At 51.4% G+C, this 24508-nt stretch overlaps 1 protein-coding gene across 7 annotated transcripts in view; it reads left to right on the forward strand.

Annotated features, from left to right (window-relative positions):
* Positions 1–16441, forward strand: part of Ptpru (protein tyrosine phosphatase receptor type U) — a 73289-nt gene extending 56848 nt beyond the window's left edge. For 5 of the 7 annotated variants that reach the window (XM_041651796.1, XM_041651798.1, XM_041651799.1 and 2 more), the window contains 12 exons: positions 4514–4550; positions 5198–5295; positions 5385–5501; positions 6220–6374; positions 8491–8626; positions 9070–9219; positions 11275–11448; positions 12183–12323; positions 13293–13418; positions 13512–13669; positions 15013–15148; positions 15339–16441. In XM_041651796.1, coding sequence (XP_041507730.1) covers positions 4514–4550; positions 5198–5295; positions 5385–5501; positions 6220–6374; positions 8491–8626; positions 9070–9219; positions 11275–11448; positions 12183–12323; positions 13293–13418; positions 13512–13669; positions 15013–15148; positions 15339–15401 — 1491 coding nt within the window. In that variant the 3' untranslated portion in view covers positions 15402–16441. The remainder of the gene's footprint in view (positions 1–4513; positions 4551–5197; positions 5296–5384; positions 5502–6219; positions 6375–8490; positions 8627–9069; positions 9220–11274; positions 11449–12182; positions 12324–13292; positions 13419–13511; positions 13670–15012; positions 15149–15338) is intronic. The other 2 variants (XM_041651797.1, XM_041651801.1) reach the window with 1 other exon arrangement.
* Positions 16442–24508: the final 8067 nt, after the last annotated feature.

The raw sequence follows: 24508 nt of genomic DNA on the forward strand, positions 1-24508 counted from the left end.
CAGCATCAGGTGAAAACTGGGCGTGGTGGTTCACTTCTTTAATCCCAGCACTTGTGGGGCCGAGGCGAGTGGATATCTGAGTTGGTCTACATAGTGAATTCCAGGACAGCCAGGACTGTGTAGAAAGACCTTGTCTCAAAAAATAAACAGAACAAAAACCAAAGAAATTCAAGGCCATCCTGAGCTACATAGTAAGTTTGAGGCTAACCTGTCTCAAACTAAGTTGTTTTCATAGTATTTATAATCATTGTTATTATCAGTAATTTTGGCTTTTCGAGATGGGGTCTCACTCTGTAGCTAGACTGGCTTGGAGCTTACTGTGTAGTGGAGGCTGGAATCAAATTCCCAGCCATCTTTTGCCTCGGCCTCCTGAGCGTGAGGATTATATTTCATACTACTTAATGACTGGTATTCTTTGCTATTTTGCGGGTACATTTTCCATTTTATCTTCTTTTAAAAAGATATTTCATTTTTTTTATTATCATTGCTAGGATTCTGTTCATTATCAGGCTTCCGGATAACACAGAGAGACTAACATAAGACGTGAGAGGTTCCCCCAGTCACATTTGGCAGAGCCAGCCAATTATCCCAGCCATGCCCCTTGTTTTGAGTGCAGCCACACAGTTGGTTTGTAAAATTCTCAAATGTAAAAGGCCCGTTAGGCTCACAGAAGACAGCAGATGTGCGGGGTCCTAGCGCCCCCTGTGGGTTATGATGAATATTGGTCCTTACTGGCCTTAGACTCGCTGGTTCCCTAGGGTTAGACATTTGCCTTTGAATCTCACCCATTTGGTTCTCTTGTGAGACTCCTAAGAAACACCTTTAGAAGTCCCAGTGGGCTTCATGCTGCCTCAAATGCCAGTGAACGATTGTGTTGCCGATGTCACCTGCCAGGTGCCAGGCACCTAGAGTGCAAAGTGTCATTTGGCGGATGAGAATGTTGAATCTGAGAAAGGTGAAGTGACGTGTGTAAGGCCACAAAGCTAGCGTTACCATTCCGCTGTCCCTCATCACCACCCACTCAGACCCCAGCAAGCGTGCAGATGTATGATCCTAGCACCTGTGTGGGGCACGAGGTCCAGACCTCTCCAGTGCCACTCCCTAGAGCGAAGTGTGCAAGGTGATATGGTCATTTAAAATGTGTATTTGGGGGGGGTGGGCATGGCAGAGTTGGTAAATGCTTCCCTTGCAAGTGTGAAGACCCGACTTCAAGTCCCAGAACCCATGTGGGGATTCAGGTTGTAATCCCAGCGCTGGGGAAGTAGAGCCAGATGCATCTTTTGGGCTGCCTGGCCAGTTTAGCCTAATTGCAATGTAGCAGGCCAAAAAGAGACCCTGTCTCCAAGGAGATGGACAGCTGTTCTGATCATAGTACTTGAGGTTGTCGGCTGACTACTACACACATGCACACATGTACCTTCCTGGCATATGCAATCCCCCACCTACACGTGCGTAAACCTATACATATGAATATGCATACATATACGCATAGGCATAGCAAAACCTCTATCTGTGTCCTTGTATAGAATGGTTATGTAGTAGCACATGTCTTACGTAAGAAGCGAGGGCTGTGAGATGGCTCAGCAGGTGAGAGCCTGCCGCTCAGCCTGGTGATCCCACATGGGAGAGAGATAACTGACTCTTGCAGGTCACCTGACCACACAGACATCACTGCGACTACACTCTCCCCTGGGATCACAAAGGAAATGAAAACGTAGTAATGTTTTTAAAGAAACGACCATGTAGAAATTTCGAGTTGCGTGCCTGTACACTTGCTTCAGATAGGGTGTGTGGGGCTCGGAGAGATGCTCGGTGGTTAAAGGCTCCTGCTGCTTTCGCAGAGGATCTGAGTTCAACTTCCATCAACCCACAGGTGGCTCACAACCAACTGTGATTCTAGCTCTAAGGAATCCGATGCCTTCCTCTGGCCTCTGCTGTGCCTGCACACACATGGTGCACATAAACTCATCCAGCCACACAGGCATACGCATAAATGATAAATAAATATTAAAACAAAAGCAATAGGCCTACATGACAAGGTAGGTTGGGTGGCCCTGGGCCATACTTTCTTCAAAATGTAATTTTCCAACAGTGAAGGAATAGGATCCTGGAAAGGACTGGAAAGAGTGCCCCAGAGCTGAACTGTAGGCCATTCACTCACTGGGCAATCCATCAGGTTTCCTTCCTTTTTATTCTGGGGCTGGATCCCAGGGCCTCTTCCAAGCCAGGCAAGTACGTGTTCAGCTATAGCAAGCCCAGTCAGTCTGTTTGGTTGAGTTCAAGTCCTCTGTTATTTACTGACTCAGGCTCAAATGCTGGCACGGAGCTGGGCCTGGTGGGGTGGGGGTGGAGGTGCAGAGTTTACTGACTCAGGCTCACATGCTGGCAGGGAGCTGGGCCCTGGTGGGGTGGGGTGGGGGTGGAGGTGCAGAGTTTACTGACTCTGCTGATGATCTTGTGTTGGGGTGGAGCTTAGGCAAACGGTTTGTGCTGGGTGCGGGAGTACAGGCAGTTCAGGGTAACCTGTTCCCAAGCTTGACTACTTCCTAGGTGGAGTCAGCTGGGAACGGGCCCTCCCCATCCTCCGGCTCTGCTGTTCCTCTGTCCGGCTGTAGAAACAGTGGAAATGACGTGGGGAGGCTTCTGGAGTGTAGGCAGAGTACTCCAGAGGTTTTTCACTTTGAAGGGGTTTTGGCTTTTCTCCGGGGAACCACGAGGCTGTCTGCTTGTCATCTTCCAGTTGCAGAGGGCAACAGAGGCTTGGAAAGGTTCAGCCTTGTTGGCCACTATGCTGTCTGAGGCTCTGCAGTGTGAGCACTGCCAAGGAACTGGCCGGAAATGCACATTTCCAGATCCACCCCCATCCTCAGAGCCCAAGTCTGCCTGGGACGATATCCCAGGGTCTCTGTGCACCAAAAATGCCAAACTTCTCTCCTCTTCGAGAAGTGACAGACGTGGATTTTATACTATCCAGTCACTAGGATCAGTGTGGTATTGTGTGTGTGTGTGTGTGTGTGTGTGTGTGTGTGTGTGCCGGTAGAGAATCCAGAGTCTCCCACATGCTTGGCAAATGCTCTATCCCTGAGCCTCATCCTCAGCTCAATTGATCAGTTTTAATTGAGTTCCATTACTTCATTATTTATACCGACTAATAAGTGCTGAAACTTGCTGGCACCTGCCAACAGGGACCCAGGTCCGTTACACCCCAATCCTCTGGAGGTCATCTCCCATCCCAGCTGTTCTTTACCCCCCCCCCCCGCTTTTGCCTCCTGAGTGCTGGGATTAAAGGCGTGTGCCACACACCCACCGAACAGTTTTTGAAATCAACACTATCTGGACCTTTGGAGACCTCCGAGGCAGGGTTAATAATCACAGCTGCTGTTGGCCCTGCCTTGTGCTTGGCCTGGTGACAAACGCTTAACCTCCATTACGGCTTGTACTCCTCACATCCCTGGCAGGGAAATCTTGTTATGATCTACTTTATAGTAGTGAAGATGGAGGGCCAGAGAAGGAAAGGGTGTTTGTCTGAGGGCAGCTGGGATGTGAACCCTGGCAGGGAGGCACTAGGGCCCTTTGGGTTCTCAGTGCTCGGGGGTCCACAAGGAGCTGTGTTGAGGGTCAGGGCAGAGCTTGGTGACTCTCTTGCACCTGCTGCCATTCTACTTTGGAAACTTAACACAGAGTCTGCACAGACTTCCTGGCTGGTTCTTGTTCCACAAAGGTGCCTTCTTGTGAGGGACGTTGGGGCTACTGTGGCTTTGGAACCTTAGCTCTTTGCTACTTGGCCTGAGGGCTCTGGGGATGGAGGATGAGGGAGCGCTCGGCTTTTCTTTCCTATAAAGCAGACAGTAGTGTTTAGGACAGTATGGGACCATCACCATGACTCTGGGACCATAGCTCACTGATGCTTGGTCTGAGGTCTCTGGTGATAGAGAGTGAGGTAGCTCTTGGCTTCTCTTTCATGTAAGATAAACAGCAGCATTTAGAATGGTATGGAACCATTGGTCACAGGAAAATTCCTTATCAGTAAAACAGATTTTAAAACTGTATCTAAGGACCCTTTGCTTCCGATTTGAAGCCCTCTTTAAGATTTCTCCCCCAAGCTCTGGGTACTCTCCATTCTGAATGCCCTGCCTGAAACTGGGGATTCTGCCAACCCCTGGTTCTCCCATATCTGGGGTCCAGGGTGGATTATGTTTCTGGGAACAGGGCAGCAGCAGCTGGCACTTCATTTGTCTCTGAACGGCAGCCATGCTATTAACAGATAACCCGCTTTGAGGGTGGGAGACTCCCTGGGCTCACAGAGGAGCACCCTCCACAGGGTTCCATGGCAAGACCCTGGTGTCTCTTAGCTTCGTTCATCTTTGGGACTGGGATGAGGACCAGGCCACCCTCACCTAGAGACATGAGTTTCTGGAGGATGCCCTGCTCCTGGAAGGATGGTGATGGGGCAGTCTGAGGGGACAGAGGTCTGCTCCCTTGACGTTCACTTCACCCTATTCTCCTGTTCCAGGGCTACCACAGGTCAAACCACTTCATAGCCACTCAAGGTACCTGGCCCCTCCGCCTGTGGCGCCCTCTCGTGACCTGGAATGTCCGCTGCCTGCCTGCCTTCCCTGCTGACCTGCTCAGCATCCCCCTGTCCCCATCTGCCTCCCCATCTGTCTGTCTCTCTGTCCCCACTACCTGCCTGGATCTTTTACATCTAACCACAGCCCTTATCCGCCCTGTCTGTGCCTCCTGAGATGCTCAGCCCCTCCCCCGTAACCTGGTTGTGTGTTTGTGTGTTCCTCTGTGGTAATGCATGTGCAAGGACTCGGGCTATACCCACTGTCATGGAGCATGCCTCTCGGTCCAGCTGGCCGCTTGGGTCTCCTCTAGTCTTGTCTCTCTTCTGCTACTGCTTCTCTGTCCACCTCTCCTGCCCATGCCCCGAGGGTCTATCATCTACACGACTCATTAGTTCTTATTCAGCACACCAGGCTCTCCAGCCTGGCTCTGCCTTGCTACTGCCCATTTCAGGGCCCTGTAGGCACGAAGCCGTGGTTGGTGGGGGTATATTGGGGTGAATGAGAAGTCCCCATTGGGGTTGGGTCTTGGGAGCGTCCCAACGAGGGACGGTGTCTGTCACTGAGCATCATGGTGTGCTGGCCATGGAAGGACCGTGCTCAGGGACAGGCATCCTCTGCGCCCTCAGGGCCGAAGCCCGAGATGATCTACGACTTCTGGCGCATGGTGTGGCAGGAACAGTGCGCGAGCATCGTCATGATCACCAAGCTGGTAGAGGTGGGCAGGGTAAGCGGGGCTGGGGGGTGGGCTGGAGGCAGGGTGGGCCTCATGGATGACTCGGAGCCCGCTGAACCCTGTGCTGTGGGGGGTCACAGGTAAAGTGCTCTCGCTACTGGCCTGAGGACTCAGACATGTATGGAGACATCAAGATCACGCTGGTAAAGACAGAGACACTGGCTGAGTATGTGGTGCGCACCTTTGCCCTGGAGCGGGTGAGTCTCCCCAACGCCTGTCCATGTAGTAGAGCCTACGTTGCCCGAGTCTAGGAAGCATAGGGGAAGGGGTGCAAGGAAGCATGGCCAAGGGATGGGATGGTGACTGTTTCTGCTGGAGTCCCATATACATCTGATATGGAGATGTGATGTCTGCCCTGTGTTGTTCCCTGTTGCGTGAGGCACTGTGTTGAGCCTCTTGCACGCATTGTCTGAGCCCCATGGAGGCAAGCGTTCACCATCAGCCCTGTTTGGCAGATGAGAAAAACAAGGGTCAGAGGGTTTCCTTGTGTAGCAGGATCTAGGTCGACATGTAATTACTCGGTAAAATCCTCAGAGGAAGGCTGGCAAGATGGCTCAGGGGGCAAAAGCGCTTGCTATGCAAGCCTGAGGACTTCTGAGTCACAGCGCTCTTCTGTTGACACGGCAGCCCAGGGACGAGGTGGATGCCTAATGGCATAGCTTTAGGATCTGGCAGACTCAGTCCAAACCCAGAGTGTGTCCCTAGTCAGCCTCGGCAGAGGGATGGTCCGCCCCAGAGTGTGTCCCTAGTCAGCCTCAGCAGAGGGGATGGTCCGCCCCGGGCCTTCAGGTCCTCCTCACCTGTACAATGGATGTGGATACTTGCCTTGCCAAGGAGGAATGAGTAGAGTCTGGCACACAGCAGGTGTCCAGTGGGTGCTGCTGGCACTGACTCTCACCACTGTGGTTCCCACAGAGAGGCTACTCAACCCGGCACGAGGTCCGCCAGTTCCATTTCACAGCGTGGCCAGAGCACGGCGTCCCCTACCATGCCACGGGGTTGCTGGCCTTCATTCGGCGTGTGAAGGCTTCCACTCCCCCGGATGCTGGCCCCATTGTCATTCATTGCAGGTGGGAGCACTGGGGATCCCAAGGAGAGCGGCCAGGGTGTGGGGAGCTGGGCTGGACTGGGGCGGGTTCAAGGTCCCTAAAGAGAACCAGACTTGGGTTCAGCTTGCTTGGAGATAGAGGATAGAAAAGAATGACTCACCCAAGATCCTGAGGGATTTGGCTCTGAGGTTGGCACCCTACGGAACCTCTTTACCAGAAATGAGGAGTACTGAAACCTGCAAGCCTACAGCCCCTATGGCTTATCTTGGCTCCTTTGCGGGAATTCTCACCAGCTCACCAAATACCACATGACTGATTTCCCTTGCCCTACAGCCTCCTGGCTAGACTGTTCTTTCTTTCTTTCTTTCTTTCTTTCTTTCTTTCTTTCTTTCTTTCTTTCTGTTTGTCTCTCTTCAGAGCTCATTAAGATAGCATCTGAGAATGAATTCCAACTGATACAGAAAGTCTGTCATGGAAAGTGTAATTTATATCGCCAACAGTGTGCCTGCAACGGATGGTTTTACTGACTGAACCATGAGCTCAGTCTTCTCGGATTGACTAACAGAGTGTGGGGGTGGGAGACAGATGACTGAAGTGTTTGCTATGCGAGCCTGCGGACCTGAGTTTGATCCCCAGCACCTGTGCAGAAAGCTGGGTGTGGAGGCACGTGCTTGTAATCCCGGTCTCGGGAGACAGAGATAGGAAAGCACCTGTCCCTCACTAGCCAGTCTGCCATCACTAGCAAGCCCCAGGGCCCAGTGGGAGACCCTGGCTCACAAGGACATGTGTAGTACTCCTGCGGAGTGACACCTGATGTTGATCTCTGGCTTCTGACATGCTTGCACATGGATTAATCCCCCCACTGTATATACACACACACACACACACACACACACACACACACACACACACACGTACGTTCTGGAATGTTCCCAGAGGAATGGCGATCTGACTTCTCCCTTGTAGGAAGCCTTTCATAGGTTTGAACATTGTGTAAAGTAAGTCCCCTAGTGTGAACTCTCTGCTGTGTGACTTTCTTCTCACCTTAGTGTGCGAGGTCCGCCCACACAGCATCACTTTCTCAGGTGTACAAACCCCTCCCTGTGTCCACCTCCTGGTGCTAGGGATTTCGCTGGTATTTCACAGAAACAGTGCTGTTAAAATCAAATGCAGCACGAAGGTTGTTCTAACACAGTGGTTCTCAACCTTCCTAATGCTACGGCCCTTTAATACCGTTCCTCATGTTGCAGTGACCCCCCCAGCCATAGAATTGTTATGTTGCTGCTTCATAACTGTAATTTTGCTGCTGTTATGAATCGTAATATAAATATCTGATATGTGACCCCAAGGGGTTGCGACTCACAGGTTGAGAACAGCTGTTCTGAGGTGTGGCTCTTTGATAGGAAATGCACACACCTCGCTGTGGGCTGTGTGTAGGGGCAGAACTGCGGTCTGTGACCATTCAGCCCTAGCAGATGCTGCCCAGGTCTCCCAAAGTACTTGTGTGATTTGAGCTGTGTAGTTCTGCTAATGCTTTGATGATGCCGTCTTCAAAGCTGGAATCTTGGGGCATCCTTCCCAACCTGCCTCCCCATCAACACTGTTCCTTGTGATAAATCCAACCCAGCCCTGTGCTTGCTGCACTCCAGGTGGAGTTAGGGAGCTGCCACATAAATAGGGACCACATCACACGTGTTTTAACAGAAGCTAGCCATATTGCTCTGAGACTTTGGAAGAGAGCCGTGTGTCTAGAAGTGTTGGAAGCTCCACTGGGGATGTGGCTGGGTATGAGTGTGTGCGGTTTTGAAGCTTACGCAGGAACCTGGGATATCCAAGGGGAATGTGTGTTCTTAGATGGAACTCTGAGCATCACCTCCAACCCTTCCCGAGTTCTGTCTGTGAAGTTGAACCAGTCTCACTTCCGCGTTCTTCTCCCATCCTCGTTCTGTCCTTTCCTTCCCCAGATCTTGCTCTATGCTCCCAACTGTGTCCCCTGCCGCATTATATGGAACTCCAGCTCCACAGCCCCTCCTTTTTGGAGTGTTCCTAACCCCTAAGTTTTATAACTCTGGCAGATACCCTGGTCTCCCCTTCTTTTCTTCTCCCTTACGTGGCGCTGGCCTTCTCTTCCCCTCAGTGCAGGCACTGGCCGCACAGGCTGCTACATCGTCCTGGACGTGATGCTGGACATGGCCGAGTGTGAGGGCGTCGTGGACATTTACAACTGCGTGAAGACCCTCTGTTCCCGGCGGGTCAACATGATCCAGACTGAGGTTCAGGCCAGCCCTGTCCCCAACATCTCCCCTCCATCTAGGTCTCAGGGTCTCTGTCATGAAGCTCAGACTGTAGTACCATGTCTTCAGGGCATCCTAGACTCTTCTGCCCTGGGACCATCTCAAACATGGCAGTGGTGGTGGTGGTGGTGGTGGGCTTGTAGGTCTCCAAACCTCACTTCATGGTGTGATGGTGGGGGGCTCTGGAGTCACATGTACCAGGGTTTGTGTCCTCTCTAGATCTGGGACCTTGGACTATCTCTCACCACTCAGATGGTTGGCTGGGAATATTCCCAGGATGCAGGAGAGATGAGCTGAGGTGATCAGTTGATATGATCAGCTGAGCACCCCGGCCTCAGCCGTGGCCTTGTTTCTCCTTCATCCTCGGTAGAGCTCAGCTTCCAGTCCCCTCCTGATTCTTCCATTCTCATCTCTTGTCCCAGGAACAATACATCTTCATCCATGATGCAATCCTGGAGGCCTGCCTCTGTGGGGAGACCACCATCCCTGTCAATGAGTTCAAGGCCACCTACAGGGAGATGATCCGGATTGACCCTCAGAGCAATTCTTCTCAGCTGCGGGAAGAATTCCAGGTGGGGGATGTATGTAGACATGGGGTGTGTGAGCATGTGTGTAGGTGTGAGGTGTGAGGTGTGAGGTGTGTGTGTAAAATTGGGTGTGTGTATACAGGGCACACACACACACATATATGGGGATGAATGAATGTTGTAGAAGAGTTAGGTATGTGTGTGTATAGGAGTGGGGTTTGGGTGTGTTTGTGGGTAAGAACAGTGTGTGAGAATATGTATATGTATAGATGTGAGGTATGTGAGTATGTATGTATGTATTTGTGTGCAGGTATGGGTGTCTGAGTGTGTATATAGGAGTGGGTATGTGTGCATAGGAATTGGGTGTGTGCATAGATGTGGGGTGTGTGGGTGTATATAGAGGAGTGGTGTGTGTGTGTGTGTGTAAGCACTGGGAGGTCCTCAGTGCTGTAGCTATCAAGGGTCAGTCACGGAGGGACAGAGTCAGGTGACTGAAAAGGACTTGGAGACAATGAAGGACATGAGTTAGAGCAGCTGTGATCCCAGAGTTTTGGAGTCAGATAAAAGTGGATTCAGATCTTGGTTTACCTTGAGGAGCTGTGAGGAGCCTGGGCAAGTCACCTCACCTCTCTAAGCTCTCCTGCCACCTAGGAAAGAAAGGAAATTCCCGTCGCCATGCAGGTGCATGGCCGTCAGGATTTTCCCCGTGTCCTAAGGAAGCTAGCTCAGGGGCCCCAGCAGGCGCGAAGGGTGAAGGCGCCATGAGCCATAGCTCGACATAGCTTGTTCCAGGGACTCAAGTGTTAATGCTACATTTGGTCTCTGCCCATCTTTGGTTCTACTGTTTTTGTTTGTTTTGTTTTTGAGACGTTCTTATGTAGCCCAGGCTGGTCCTGAACTTGTGGTGTCTGCGGGGATGACCTTGAATTCCTGATACTTCTGCCTTTACCTCCTCAGTGCTGTAATTATAGGTGTACGCCACCAGCTCAGAACTGTGTGCTGGGGGTGGTGGTGACTGAGGGCAACAATAGGTATTATCTGCCTCTTTTTTGTTTTTGAGATAATGTCTTTCAAAGGTATGTGACTTGCCAAGTAACCCAGGCTGGTCAGCCAGCAAGTCCTGGTGGTCTAGGGGATCTGCCTATCTCCTCCCATTACTGGGATAACAGTTTGTGCCACCATATTTAGCTTATTATTATTGTTATTATTATTATTATTAAAATACAAGTTCTGGGATTAAACTTGGATCCTCATGCTGGACCCATGCTAGACCCGGGCTCTGGCGCTTTGTTTTGGGTGAAGCTCTCCATGCTGCAGGCTTCTCTCCAGACGAATCTGCTGATCTCTGGGTATCAGAGACCCAGGGGTTCCCTCCGTTCAGAGTTCCTATCCCTCAGTCATATGGCTCCTGCCAATTGTGGAGTTCTGGAACCAGCTTAGGGTGACCTGGAAATGTGACTAGTGATTCCCGGAGAGGGGTGTCAGCTTTGGGGGTCCTGGGAGGAATCCCCAAGAGTAAGAGAGAAACGGAGACTCTGGTACATGAAACCTGAAGGCGGGGTGTAGAGATAGCATAGCCCTGGCTAGGACCGGTGCTAGGTGCTCAGGACTACATTCTGTCTAGACGTCTGTGACCAAGGCTTCTGCCTCATATCCTAGGTTGGCTCTACGAAGAGGTGGGGTTCAGGCTTGCATCTTTGAAAGCACTGACAAAATAATGCTGATCCTCCCTGAGCCTGCCACACACCGAGCCCTGGGTCCACCAGGCTCATTGCCTGGCATGATCTCATTTTGGAGATCTCCTGATCTCCTGATGCCCCAAGAAAAAGGTGCATCATTTTCCCATTTTACACGTGGAGAAAAGTAAGTCACTTACCCAAGACCACACTGGCTCAGGGTGACAGATGCTCGTCCCAAAGCTCAGTCTAAGCTCTCGGTGGCTTGGTGATAGGCAGCTTGGTTCCCTAATTTCTCTCTCTCTGGGCCTCAGTTTCTCCATTCACAACACAGAGTTAGTTATCTAGCTTAAGATCCTTCGTGGAATTGTGAGGAGACCCTGAAAGCCCTGGCCATGCTCTGTCCTCTCTTCCTTCTCCACAGACACTGAACTCGGTCACGCCGCCCCTGGACGTGGAGGACTGCAGCATCGCCCTGCTGCCCCGGAACCGAGACAAAAACCGCAGCATGGATGTGCTGCCGCCGGACCGCTGCCTGCCCTTCCTCATCTCCACTGATGGGGACCCCAACAACTATATCAACGCGGCCTTGACCGATGTGAGAGTCCAAGGCTGCAGTGGGTCTGGAACTCCCACCCTGGGGGGGGGGGCTGGGAGTCAGTGGATCAGAGTCCAGGGCTCTGATAGAGGGGCAGCCCCCTTCAGTGCTCATTCAGTGAGACAGACCTGCAGGAGACCCTCTTACCCCATCAGTCTTTTACTGGGGGCATTCAGTGCCCCCTTTCTGGTGTTTTGGTCAACTTTAGTGCAGATCCGTGGGGGTGAAGTTCAGGCAGGGTTGTCTTGAGGATCAACCCCAGCAGATCCTGGGACGGTGACTTTGACCGGGGATCACTAAGGATTTGAGATCAGGACTTGATACCTGATATTTGGAGCTAGAGGACTGTACCCAACTCCAGGACCTGGCCTGGAGTAGTGATCTGACCCCTGGTCCTTATCTAATTGTGGCCGGAGGGCACAGGAACCATTTAGCAGATGCATTGCCTGTCCCTGACCCAAGGGACTTCACCCTCTTTACTTGCTGGGCATTGCAAACAGAAAGACATGGGTGCTGTGTCTTGGGGGACTGAGGATGATGTCCCCTGAGAAGGAAGAGTCTGTAAGTATCAGTCCTATACCTCTCCCCTCTCAAAGCCGATTGAGAGAGAAGTACAGGAGACAGACAGACGGAGATCAAATGCTGCAGAAAACGGGGGGAGAACGTCTGAGGGAAGGGGTCAGCTGGTTAGAGCCCTCAGAGGCCCCCCCAGCTGAGTGCCATGTTCCCCGCAGAGCTACACAAGGAGCGCAGCCTTCATCGTGACCCTGCACCCACTGCAGAGTACCACACCGGACTTCTGGCGACTGGTTTACGACTATGGCTGCACCTCCATCGTCATGCTCAACCAGCTCAACCAGTCCAACTCTGCCTGGGTGAGGCTGGCCGGGGTCACAGGGCACGTATAGCCACTGTCCCCAAAGTGGAGAGCAGGAGTCCACCTCTGCTGTCAATTTGCTCTGTGATGTTAGAAGACTCACACTCCCTCCCAGGGCCTTGGTTTCCTAATCTACAAATAAGCGTTTTAGACTGGATCAACTCCCTCCTCTTTAGTGAGCATCTGCCGTAAGCCAAGGCCTGTTGTGCACACTTGGTCTCATTTACCGCTGACAGTGGCCTCTGGAGGGAGGCTTCCGGGCAGAAAAGGAATTAAGGCTTTCTCCAGGGTCACATAGTGGGAGGTGACAGTGCTCTGCTCCCCCACCGTGGGGTGTTCCACTCAGTTTCTGCTCTTGCAGTAGCACCCCTAAACTGCCACCCCTGGGGCCTCTGAGGTAAAGCAAATTCAAGCCTCCTGCTTTCTCTTTGACTCAGGGTAGCTATGTTACCTATTTATGCCACAGTACATGTGTGCCTGTGTGTCACAGAGGGTCCCCTCTGCCCCTCGCCTGTCTCTAGTGTGGGCTACAGGGGAGGTGCAGGAATGAAGCCGTGTCCTAGCATCAGGGACACCCTGTCCCTGAGCTGGAGCTGGGCTCGGAGATGGTGAGGAGGAGGCATTGTTGGTTTGGGATGGGTGGGTTGTCTCTGCCTCTTCTCGGGGGAAGGCAGCATGATGCAGGAGTCCACGCACACACGTGTGCAGGATGTAGCTAGCATGTTAGAGCGGAAGTTTTCATCCACATAGCCATGGGGATCACGGCACTCTTTGTGAAGTTGCTGTGACAACTCTGGATGGGCCAGTGCACTGGGCAGGTGTCCTTGTGTCCTGATGGGTGAGCGGTGGAGAGATAGATGTGCCGCAGGGGAAGCTAGAGCGGGCACTGAGCCATGGTGGAATCCCCAGAGCTAGCGCTGGGATGTGGACTGGTTCTGCTCCACTCAGCTTGCTCTCTGTGTCCCAGCCCTGCCTGCAGTACTGGCCAGAGCCAGGCCGGCAGCAGTATGGCCTCATGGAGGTGGAGTTTGTGTCTGGCACAGCAAATGAGGACTTGGTGGCCCGAGTGTTCAGGGTGCAGAACACTTCTCGGGTGAGTATCCCGCGGAACCCAAGGGTGAGAGTCTGGGTGGCGGCCAGGGCTCATTCATGCTCATGTATCTTTGCCTGACTGCTGTGCCCCCAGCTGCAGGAGGGTCACCTGCTTGTACGGCACTTCCAGTTCCTGCGCTGGTCTGCTTACCGGGACACACCTGACTCCAGGAAGGCCTTCCTGCACCTGTTGGCCGAGGTGGACAAGTGGCAGGCAGAGAGTGGGGATGGGCGCACCGTGGTGCATTGTCTGTGAGTGCTCCTGGTTGAGGGGGTGGGTGAGGGGCTGGAGACTGACAGGGGCTCTCAGGCCTAGCACATGGAGTCCCCCCTCCAGGGGCTGTGGCCAGGACTCTCAGGTTAGCCAGGTTTAATGAGAGTCTCATCAGGATTCCTCACCCTGTGAGATTGCAGCAGACTTAAATTTTGTTTTTCATTTATATGTGCATGTGTGTGTGATGGGTGGGTATGCACACAGCACAGCCCATGTCTGGAGGTCAGAGGGCAACTTTGTGGAGCTGGTTCTCAGTTTCTACCTTTACTTGGGCTCTGGGGCTCAAACCCAGGCCACCAGGCTTTCATGGCAAGGGCCTTTACCCACTGAGGCATCTCGCTGGTTCCACATAGCATGCTTTAAAACTTTTTCAAAATTACCATTATTTAATGTGTGTTCAGGCATACGTGTGTTTATGTGTGACAGTGTATATATGGAGGTCAGAGGACAACTTGCAGGAGTCCACTCTTCTCCACCATGAAGGTCCTGGGGGCTGAACTCAGGCCATCAGTCTTGGTGGCAAGCACTCTTACCCACTGAGCCATCCTGTTGGCTCCATATAGCATGCTGGTTATGACAGTGGGATTCTGGTCTTTGTTTATTCATGCACACCTGCAGGACTTTTTTCTCCAGTAAATATCCCATTCATTCATATGCACCTCTGTTCAGGAATGCATGTTCTCATGCATGTCTGGGTACAGTCCCTTCTTTCCATGGTTCTTGCCACTTTGTGAGCCTCCCTGTGCCAGCTTGGGTCCCGTCCTCTGAAGGCTTGCCTTTGGTTCTAGTGAGAGACTCCTGTAGCAGCAGGAGGCCAAGGGTGGTTAGCCTCCCATTTCCCAGAAGGCTCATGTTGGGTCACAGGAACAAGGACAAAAGGAGGAGAGGATCCCTGGTGGCCACAGGCTGAACTCGGCGGCGTCTGGGTTTGACTGTGTCTCCATTGCTGGTCCTGGCTGGTCTTCCCATCTTGCTCCGGGGCTTGTTTGCCTCTGGGCTTCCTTCCCTTCTCTGTCACTTTCTCTTGAAGCGTGTCTGGATCTTTTCTCTAGTCTACAGGCCGATCCTTTCTGAGGATATCTGCTCACGTGACGGCAGCTTTCGGTACCATTCTCAGCCCTGAACTCTCTTTTTAGCCTTCTGGTCCTAGGGCTGGCTTCTGAGCTCCATTTCTCATCCCTCCTAGTCCACCCTCCGTGACTCTTTGGTCTTACCCTCCCCTTTGGCCTCTCTGACCTTGCTTCTGCCTTTTCATTGCCTCGCTCCAACCCTCACCCTTGGGTTCCCAGGTCCCACCCTGAACCGTTTTTGTTTCCTTTAGAAATGGGGGTGGCCGCAGTGGCACCTTCTGTGCCTGTGCCACGGTCTTGGAGATGATCCGCTGTCACAGCCTGGTGGATGTTTTCTTTGCTGCCAAAACGCTTCGGAACTACAAGCCCAATATGGTGGAGACCATGGTGAGGAGCCATGCCCCAAGCACCGTCACCTCAGCTTCCCATCCAAGCCCTACCCAGTTCCTCAGCAACTACACACCCCTGTCTGGTCCCCAGCTTTGAGCCTCCATTCTGGTCCTGGGGTGTTAGGCTATCGTCCTCCTTTCTCTTTCGCCGGAGGGTGGTCAGAGCTCAAGGTGCCCTCTTTCCCCAGGATCAATACCACTTCTGCTACGACGTGGCCCTGGAGTACCTGGAGGCTCTCGAGTTGAGATAGCAGGCACCTGGCCTGGGGCACCCACTGATCACCCAGGGCGTGGCCCATCATCACAGACTGGTGAGGAGGGCCTGTGGCCCCAACTTTGCTCAGCCATAATTCCACAGGGAGAACACTGGAGTGGACGCTGCATTATCTTGGTGGCCCCCATGGGCAGGCTGTGGGCCGAGGAGAAGCTTTGCAAGACCGCAGCCAGCCCCAGCTCCAGAGGGCCCGGTAGACCTGTGCGGAGAAGCTTGAGACAATGACACTGGCCAGAACAACCAGTACTGGGCACCCCAGGCCAGGCCTCTCCACTCCATTCCAGTCCTTGGCAAGAAACGAAGGGGGGCCTGCAGAGAGAGTGTCCAAGGTTTGCCCCCCAGCGTGCTCCCTTGTGCACATGGCGAAGGCTCGCTGGGGCTGGGCAGGGGCTGAGTCATCCCATCTGGCTTGGCCCCCCGAGAGTCCTGAAGCAGGGGCTCTTTCCTGTCTGACCATCCTGCAGCTCTGTTCCCCATCCCACTGCCCCTGCAGCCCCAGGGGTGCTTTGCTCGCCATACTTCCCTGCTTCTGCTTCTGAGCTTCCTGCGACAGGACCTGGGCCTCCCTCCTGGACTCCATCCCTGCCTGGCCCGGTATATGCAGAATATCATCTCAGCCCCCTCCTCCCTAGCCTTCAGGCCTCCATGGCTCAGTCCTGCTCAGCATGGGCCTGTGACAATCCACAAGGCTGAATCACAGCCCCCAGGGTTGAGGTCCCTGTGGCTCTTGGTGAGACTGCCGCTGGGTTGAGGCAGAGGAGAACAGGGCTGGTGACAGCTCCTAGAGTTTGGAGAAAGAGGGTGCTATGGGATGGAGGACCAGTACTTTTTTGTTGTTATTTTTTTGATGGGAGGGTGGAAGTTCTCTTTATAATGGGGTAGGCCACACCCCCATTTCGTGCCTCAATTTCCCCATCTGTAAACTGTAGATATGACTACTGACCTACCTCACAGGGGGCTGTGGGGAGGTGTAAGGTAATGTTTGTAAAGCGCTTTGTAAATAAATGAGCTCTCTGAATGCCACCCGGTGGCTCTGTGTGTGACCGACCAGCCTGATGGTGCCGAGAGGCTAGGTTTGCTTTGGCTTTTCTGTCCACCAAGACAGCAGAGATACAGATCAGGGCATCGCTCAGAGTCTCTCCACAGAGGTGGCTCCAGGGGACCCTGGTCCTGTTGCCTTTACTAGGTAGTAGGTACTTACTGCATTCCTGCAACACAATACCTGACTAAGTCAGCTTAGGGGAGGAAGGGGTTTATTCGGGGTTACAGTTCAAGGGTATAGTCCACCATAGTGAGAGTTCAAGTTTGACCTCTGTTGTTATGGTAAACATCTTGACCAAAAGCAACCTGGGGAGAAAAGCATATATTTCATCTTACAGGTTGCAAGCTGCCCTCGAGGGAAGTCAAGGCAGGAACTCAGGGAGGGAGCTTGTGTTGGCTTACTTCCAGACTCGTGCTCAGCTATCTTACATAGCCCAGGCCCCCCTGCCTAGGGATGGTACTGCCCACAGTGGGCTGGGCTCTCCCACATCAACCATTAAGCAAAACCAGTGCCTCACAGTCACGAGCCAATGGGATGGAGGTGACTCTTCTATTAAAGTTACCTTTCCCAGGTGCGTCAGGTTGATGACCAGGATGAGGTGTCACAGTAGGGGAGGCATGGGGCAGGGGCTCCAAGCAGCTGGTGACATTGCATCTGCAGCCAAGAAGTAGAGGCCACAGGCTGAGGAAACGCCTTGATGGGTAAGAGTGCTTGCCGTCCAAGTGTGAGGGCCTAAGTTTGAGTCCTTAGCACCCACGCAGAAGCTGGGCATGGCTGCAGGCGTCTACAACCCCAGCATTGGAGGATGAGGACAAATGAGCCCTGGGCGTTCACTGGCTGGTCGGCCACCCAAAATGGCGAGCTTTAGGCCAACGGGAGAGAATAATGTGGTCGGCAATAGAAGAAAACCCCAGATGTCCTTCTCTGGCCTTTGCACGTGCACATATGGAAATGTGTCACCCCTAAAATAAAGGAGCAGACAAGCCAGGCGGTGGTGGTGCACACCTTTAATCCCAGCACTTGGGAGGCAGAGGCAGGCGGATCTCAATGAGTTTGGGGCCAGCCTGGTCTACAGAGTGAGTTCCAGGACAGGCAGGACTATTGTACAGAGAAACCCTGTCTCAAAAAACACAAACAAAAAAGGAGCAGACAATGGTGGATATTGACCCTCAGTTCCCTTTCTCCCTTTTGTTGACTTCAGGACTCCAGTCTGTGGAATAGTACCTCCCACAGCTGAGGCAGGTCTTCCTTCCTCAGTGAACCCTACGGTGGTGTGCCTAGAGGCTTGGTGGTATTAACCGGCAGGCTTCTCAAGTTGTTCCCCAGGCAATGGGCTTCATCCTGAGGTCTCAAGCTGCTTGTTATCCTGAGTGGGGGTAGGTGGGGGGGGGGGGGGAGTGGGGGTGGGAGGGGCTGGGTCAAGTTCAGCTCTGTTCTGAGAGAGGTTCAGCCTTTGGCATCAGGCAGACAGATCTCAGGTCGGTCATCTGGGGGCCGGATGTGGGTCAGCTGACCTCTCTGGGCTTCAATTTCTCTTCTGTAAATGAGTACAACCTTGTTAGGATCTAATGAGATGGTGATGGAGGCCCCCTGGAAAGGCTGGAAGGGCTCATTTGCTAAATGTGTGGTAGATACGGGATAGGAAGAGGCACCCCTGCTGAACATGATCATCCAGCTGCCCTGGGCCAGCCCACTCCCAACCTCAGGCTCCCTCATGGGGACCCAGGTCACCCCTAGCTCTGTCGCAAGCTTGCTGTGTATGAGCTCTTGGACAAGACACTTCCTGTTCTATATTTCTTCACAGGAAAACTGGCCTTATAATACACGGATTCAATTCTCACACTACCTGACCTACTGTGAATCAATGGAGGGCTTCTTCTAATGGCTCCCAGTTCAGTTTCCTCTAGTCTGAGCTAAAATCTCATTAACTGGTGATGGAGAGATAGCTCAGCAGTTAAGAGCGTACACTGCTCTTTTAGGGGACCTGCCATTCCAGCTCTGGGGGATCCAAGACCTCTTGTCTCGAGGGCACCTGCACTCATATGCACAGACATACTTGCATACACATAAATAAAAAATAATTGGGCAGTTAGGGTTGACCTGGCTTGCCTATAGGCTGACCCCCACACACCTCGTTCTGAGCTGACCTGTAAGCCTTACCTGCTGGACTCAAATGTGCGTCAGAGAGACGGGTCAAGACATGGACTATGACTTGCTTGGACCAATAGAATGCGGTGGCAAAGTGTGGCGTTCAGGTCCCAGACCTGAGGCACTCATTTTAGCCTTGTCCTGGAACCCTGCCCTATAAGGAAGCCTGTGTAGCCTACCAGATGACCGAGAGCCCCTGGAGGGGACACAGTACATCCCCTGTCAGTACTAGCTGCCAGGTCTACGAATGAAGCCATCATCAACCTTTCAGTCCAGGTGATCTGGTGGGTAAGTGTGATTAATTAGAAGAGGTACTAGAAACCTCTAGTACCTGGAGCGATTATAAACATGTCTTTCTTATGCAGGAAGTATGGAGCTCATTTGTTAGATACCAAAGGCTTACTGGTACATGTATGTTGTAGGTGCAGACATTGCTTTTTTTCTTTGACCCACGCTGTTGAACTTGAGGACAGGGAATGCTTCTGTGTTTACCTTGCTGTATTTATTGTCTAACAAAGGGCTTGTCTTAAAGCTGGTGTTCCAGGATTCCTGTCATTTGGAGGGAAGGAAGCGAGGAAGTGTGTGTCTGCTTGCCTGAGTTCACAAGTCTTTCAGAGGAGTTGGGACCTGGCTAGTTATTGAGAGGAGAGCCAGCTTCAGAACCAGCAAGCCAAGGTTGTTCCTTTTGACCCCACAGTCAATGAGGAGGTGGACTATGCATGCTCCCCTAACCCTGCCCTCCCAATAAATACATGGTCTCCTAAACACCCCCAATGAATACACAGTCTCCTAAGCACCCCCCAATGAATACATGGTCCCCTAAATACTCCGCAATGAATACACGGTTCCCTAAACACCCCCCATGAATGAATGGTCCCCTAAACACCCACAATGAATACACAGTCCCCTAAACACTCCCCATGAATGAATGGTCCCCTAAACACCCCACTATGAATACATGGTCCCTTAAACACCCGACAATGAATACATGGTCCCCTAAACACCCACAATGAATACAATGGTGCCCTTTTGCAGAATTAGCTATGAGGCAAAATATTTAAAAAGACCGAATATACGCCACTTTGTACTGACACAATTGTCCTTTGATAAAGGCTGTTTTATATCATACTATGGGCAACTCCCAGCTTACTATAGTTCAACTTAATGATTTTTTTTTTGGTGTGTGTATGTGCCCCAGAATGTGTGTGGAGGTTAGAAGACAGTTTGCAGGAGTTAATTCTCTCCTCTACCACGTGGATCCTAGGGATGGGACTCGGGTCGTCTGGCTTGGAAGCAAACATCCTCACCTGACGACCTATCTCACTAGCCTTTAATATATTAGTGCACACTCTCTAGTGATACTGAGTGCTGGTCATGTGACCAGAGGACAAGCCACCCCTACTCTCTGGGTATGATGCTAGGTGGTTAGGTAGGTTAAAGGCGCTCTTGACTTAGGAGAGTTTCAATTTATGATGGGGTCTCACAGTGGAAGTCAAGATCTGGAACCAAGGTCCTGGTGAACAGGACAGCATCTGCTACTTTCTTCTGACAACAAATCTTGTGTGTGTGAGTGTGAGCGTGCTTGCGCATGAATGCTTCAGGTCACATGAAAAAAAAAAAGGAGGATTAAAACCCATGTCATATGACTCCAAAGCCACGGCTCATGTAATCGGTCTAGAAATTCCTGGGGATTTAGACGCAAACCACATCAGCTGCTGGACATTTCTCTCTGGCAGAACTCAGTACCACTCAATGGAAGTCACAGTGGCCGGGAGTGGCTTTAACCCCGGCTCACAACCGAAGAGCGCCCTGGGCTCAGTGTTTTGTTCCCTGTAGACCTGTAGGCAATGTTGCTGAATGAATGATTGAAGGCCTCCAATCGGCAGATGGGGGGGGGGGGGGGAGCCTGACTCAGCAGGAGCCAAGGAGCTGGAGAGTCTTTTCAAGAAAATAAAAATGCGGCTCAGCTCACCTCCCACTTCTCCCAGGGGTGGGAGGAAGGAATCTGTCCAGGAATTTGTTTTCTGTTACTTTGAGAGTGGAACAATGTGGCTTTCTTGAGCTGTGCTTGGTATGTGACTACATTTTCTTTTTTAAGCAAGAGAGAGACGGTGTTGATTCCTTAGGGCCCGGGGCCCAGGCAAGCCTCTTTTAGGAACTCATTTCTCTGCCTCTTCCTTGACAACTGTCTGCTCCCTCAGCCATGTTCCACTCCTCTTCCACCTCTTCTACCCCTCCCCCATCCTCCACAACCACCCCCCCTTTCCACCCTTTCCACCCCCACCCCTTCCACACCTCCCCAATCCCATCTGCTTCTCTCCCTGTACCATTTACTGATTTATCACCCCTGAGCTCTGAATACATCAGTCTTTGCCTGGCTTTGATATTGGACCTGGTTCCTTCACAGTTTTGTCAGAGGGAGCAATGCTAGAATCAGTCAGTAGAGGCTCTAGACCTATACAGGGTGATTCGTAGTGGGGAAGGCCTTTCCTTCCAGGGCCTGGTTCTCCTACTTTCCTCTTTGTTTCCCTACCACAAAGACAAAGACCCAGTTCCCATCTCCTCTGTGACCCATGTGGGACAGCTCCAGATGTTCCCCCACACTTGAAAGTCACTTTTTTTTTTTTTTTTTTTTAAACAGGGTTTCTTTGTCGCTTTGGAGCCTGTCCTGGAACTAGCTCTTTAGACTAGGCTGGACTCGAATTCACAGAAATCCACCTGCCTCTGACTCCCGAGTGCTGGGATTAAAGGCAAGCACCACCACCATCCAGCTGGAAGAAGTCACTTTCATAGAAAAAACATATATGCTTCGACCATGCTCCTACTCCGAGGGATTAGCATGGGCCAGGCTAGTCCACTTGGCCTGGCCAATTTCTTAGCCACTGCAGTGGTTGCATGTTCCGGTGGTCATGTCTCCCTCGTAGTGGAAGTCTGAACTGGTTAAATGAGAGAGGACAATCTCCTAATGCCTCTAGTCTTTAAAAGAAAACATTGCCAGGTGGTGGTGGCACATGCCTTTAATCCCAGCAGAGGCAGGTGGATCTCTGAGTTCAAGGCCCGTCAAGTTTACAGAGTGAGTTCCAGGACAGCTAGGACTATTATACAGAGAGACCCTGTCTCAAAAAACCAAATAAATAAGTAAAAGTCTTTAATGCTTATTTATTCACTTTCATCTGCCTCTCTGTCTATCTGTCTGTCTGTGTTGCCATGGCATGTGTGTGGACAATTTACAATAGTCAGTTCTCTCCTACCGTGTGGGTCTCAGGAATTGAACCAAGACTGTCAGGCAGCAATCACCTTTATCCTCTGAGCCATCTCACCTCCATCTGTTTCTTTTCTTTCCTTTCTTTTTTTAACCATTTATTTTTATTTTATGTGCATAGGTGTTTTGCCGGCTTGTGTATCTGGGTGAAGGTAGGTGCCAGAACTCCTGGAGCTTGAGTAACGGCAGTGATGAGCTGCCGTGTGGATGCTGGGAGTTGAGCCAGGGTCCTCTGGGACAGCAGCGTTCTTAACCACTGAACCATCTTTCCAGCCCCGAGCCTGCTCCTGTTTCTTATTTACTTCGCCCCTTCAGAGACTCAACTGCTTTTCTCATTTGCTGCCTCAGGGTCTTTAGAGCTCCCTTTGGCTGCTTTGGTGATTAACTGTCACCTGCTGGATTACTATTCTTGATATTAAAATCCTCAAGTTCATGTTCATATTTTTATGGACATGAGCTCTGCCTCCTGACTGGGCCCTAATTGATGCTGAATGGGGCGCAGGTGGTCCCAGGAGACAGGCTGATTGATTTCATTGTGCCCTTGGCCTTGAGCAAAGTGTTGAGCTCCTTGCCAACAGGAAGCCGGAGACTCATAATCTACAGCATGGTGGCACTGTAATTATGCCGTCACCTGTGATGGGCTTTGGTTCAATGCCAACCGAAGCACATGTCTCGCGTGTCCCGGTAGCTTCTGCACTCGGCCCTCAGTCATGGCAACTATGGGGCATGTGTGTGACAGGGCACGGAGCCCTGGATGCACCGGAGCACACTCCCAGAAAGCTGGTGCCAAGGCGAGGCCATTTCCCTCTCAGCTTAGATGACAGCTGGAGAGCTCTGGTGTTTCCATGTCATCTGCAGAGGAATCTTTGATGTTATGGCGCTGCCGGGATATGACTGCTGAAAAATGAATCATAAAATTTGATTGTGTGGGTTGCATCATTAAAATTGACAACACCGCCGCGTGTCTTATGGGGAAATATGGGGATGACTCATGGAAGACTTCAATCCTCACACTTGGAAAGGGACATCTGATTGGATTCAGTGGAATGAAGACTTGGATCCTGGAGTCACCCAGAGGAGACTCTCCTGCCAACAAAAATGACTTTTTTTGTGTGTGTATTTTGTAAATCTGGGTTTTCTTTGTTTGAAAACTCTGTGATGACTTACATGGAGCAGATGTCTTGAAAGGGAATGACAGACCTTTGAAAGACAGGTCCCAAAGACACTTGGTTACCATTGCATCCATAAACAACGCCAAATCTCACTGTGCTTCAGTGGGTCAGGTGTGCACTGGGATGGGAGAGCAGACGGCACAATGGTGCAAAGGTTTTTAATGGTGAGACTTGACATATCCTTGAGTGTGGCCAGTATGTGGGAGGTGATCCTAGGGATGGAAGAGATTACACTGTCATTCTGAATCCGTGGTGCTGGATCGGGGATTTAACGTGCTTAACTCTACAGCTGAAGTTGGCTCTGACAGCCTACTTGGTTGCTTAGCTGAAACATGGCCATGGAGGTGACTTGGATTTCATTAGTGGAGATGCTATAATGTCCCATGACATAATATGGAGGAAGGGCTTCAGAAGCTCATGGAGGGATTTTCAAAGGCTCAAGGAGACAGGTATTGGAGGGACATTTAACAGGTTTGAGATGCATAGCCCCCCAAACTATAGTACATAAAAATTCTCAGAAGATAGACTCATAATAAGGTATTGGGAAATAAATGAAGGAGGGGGAGAACCTGTGTGTCTTAATAAGGGTTTCTGTTGAGTGAAGAGACACCATGGTCACAGCAACTCTTACAAAGGAAAGTGTTTAACTGAGGTGGGGGCTTACAGTTTCAGAGGTTCAGTCCACTATCATGGTGGGAAGCATGGTGGCGTTCAGGCAGACATGGTGCTGGCTACATCTTGATCAGAAGGCAACAGTAAGTGTTCTGGGACTCTGGGCATTATCTTGAACATATATGAGACCTCAAAGCCCGCCTCCACAGTGACATGCTTCCTCTAATAAGACTACACCAATATAGTTGGACCTAGTCCAACAAGGTCTTATTTCCTAATAGTGCTATTCTCTTTGGGGGTCATTTTCTTTCAAACCACCACACCGTGTCCTAGTGAAATGCTGCCGTCTGTGTCCACATCCACACACACAGTCACGGGCATTGTGTGTGCGGATGTGGACACCTTTGCAGTCCAGTATTACCTAGCATGCTCTTGTTTGCATGGGCTCCCTGATTTCATGATAAGGACAGGGCCTTGCCTCATCAGAGGCTGAATGCTTTTCCTTAATAGCCAAAGGGCAGATGGGTGTGTTCCTGTGAGAGGCAGCATGGATATACCAGAACTCATAAGTGCTGGCTCACTGGGGACTTTGGTGATGGCCATCTGGTTATCATGTCTGAGGAAAGAGATAGACGGAATCGCACACCTGTGGGTTCTGGCCTGTCCCTCAGTTCTCAGGCCTAAGCTCTTTCATTTCCCAGCCTCCCAGACCCGAAAAATCACACAGAAACTATTAATTACAACACTGTTGGGCCAATGACTCAGGCATATTTCTAGCTAGCTTTTATATCCTGAATTAATCCATTTCTATTAATCTGTGTTTTGCCACGAGACTGTGGCTTATTGGA

The sequence above is a fragment of the Microtus oregoni genome, unplaced genomic scaffold, assembly GCF_018167655.1.
Source record: "Microtus oregoni isolate MIOR12 unplaced genomic scaffold, Mior012 000005F_ref0000423, whole genome shotgun sequence".
In the NCBI taxonomy this organism is placed as follows: Eukaryota; Metazoa; Chordata; class Mammalia; order Rodentia; family Cricetidae; genus Microtus; species Microtus oregoni.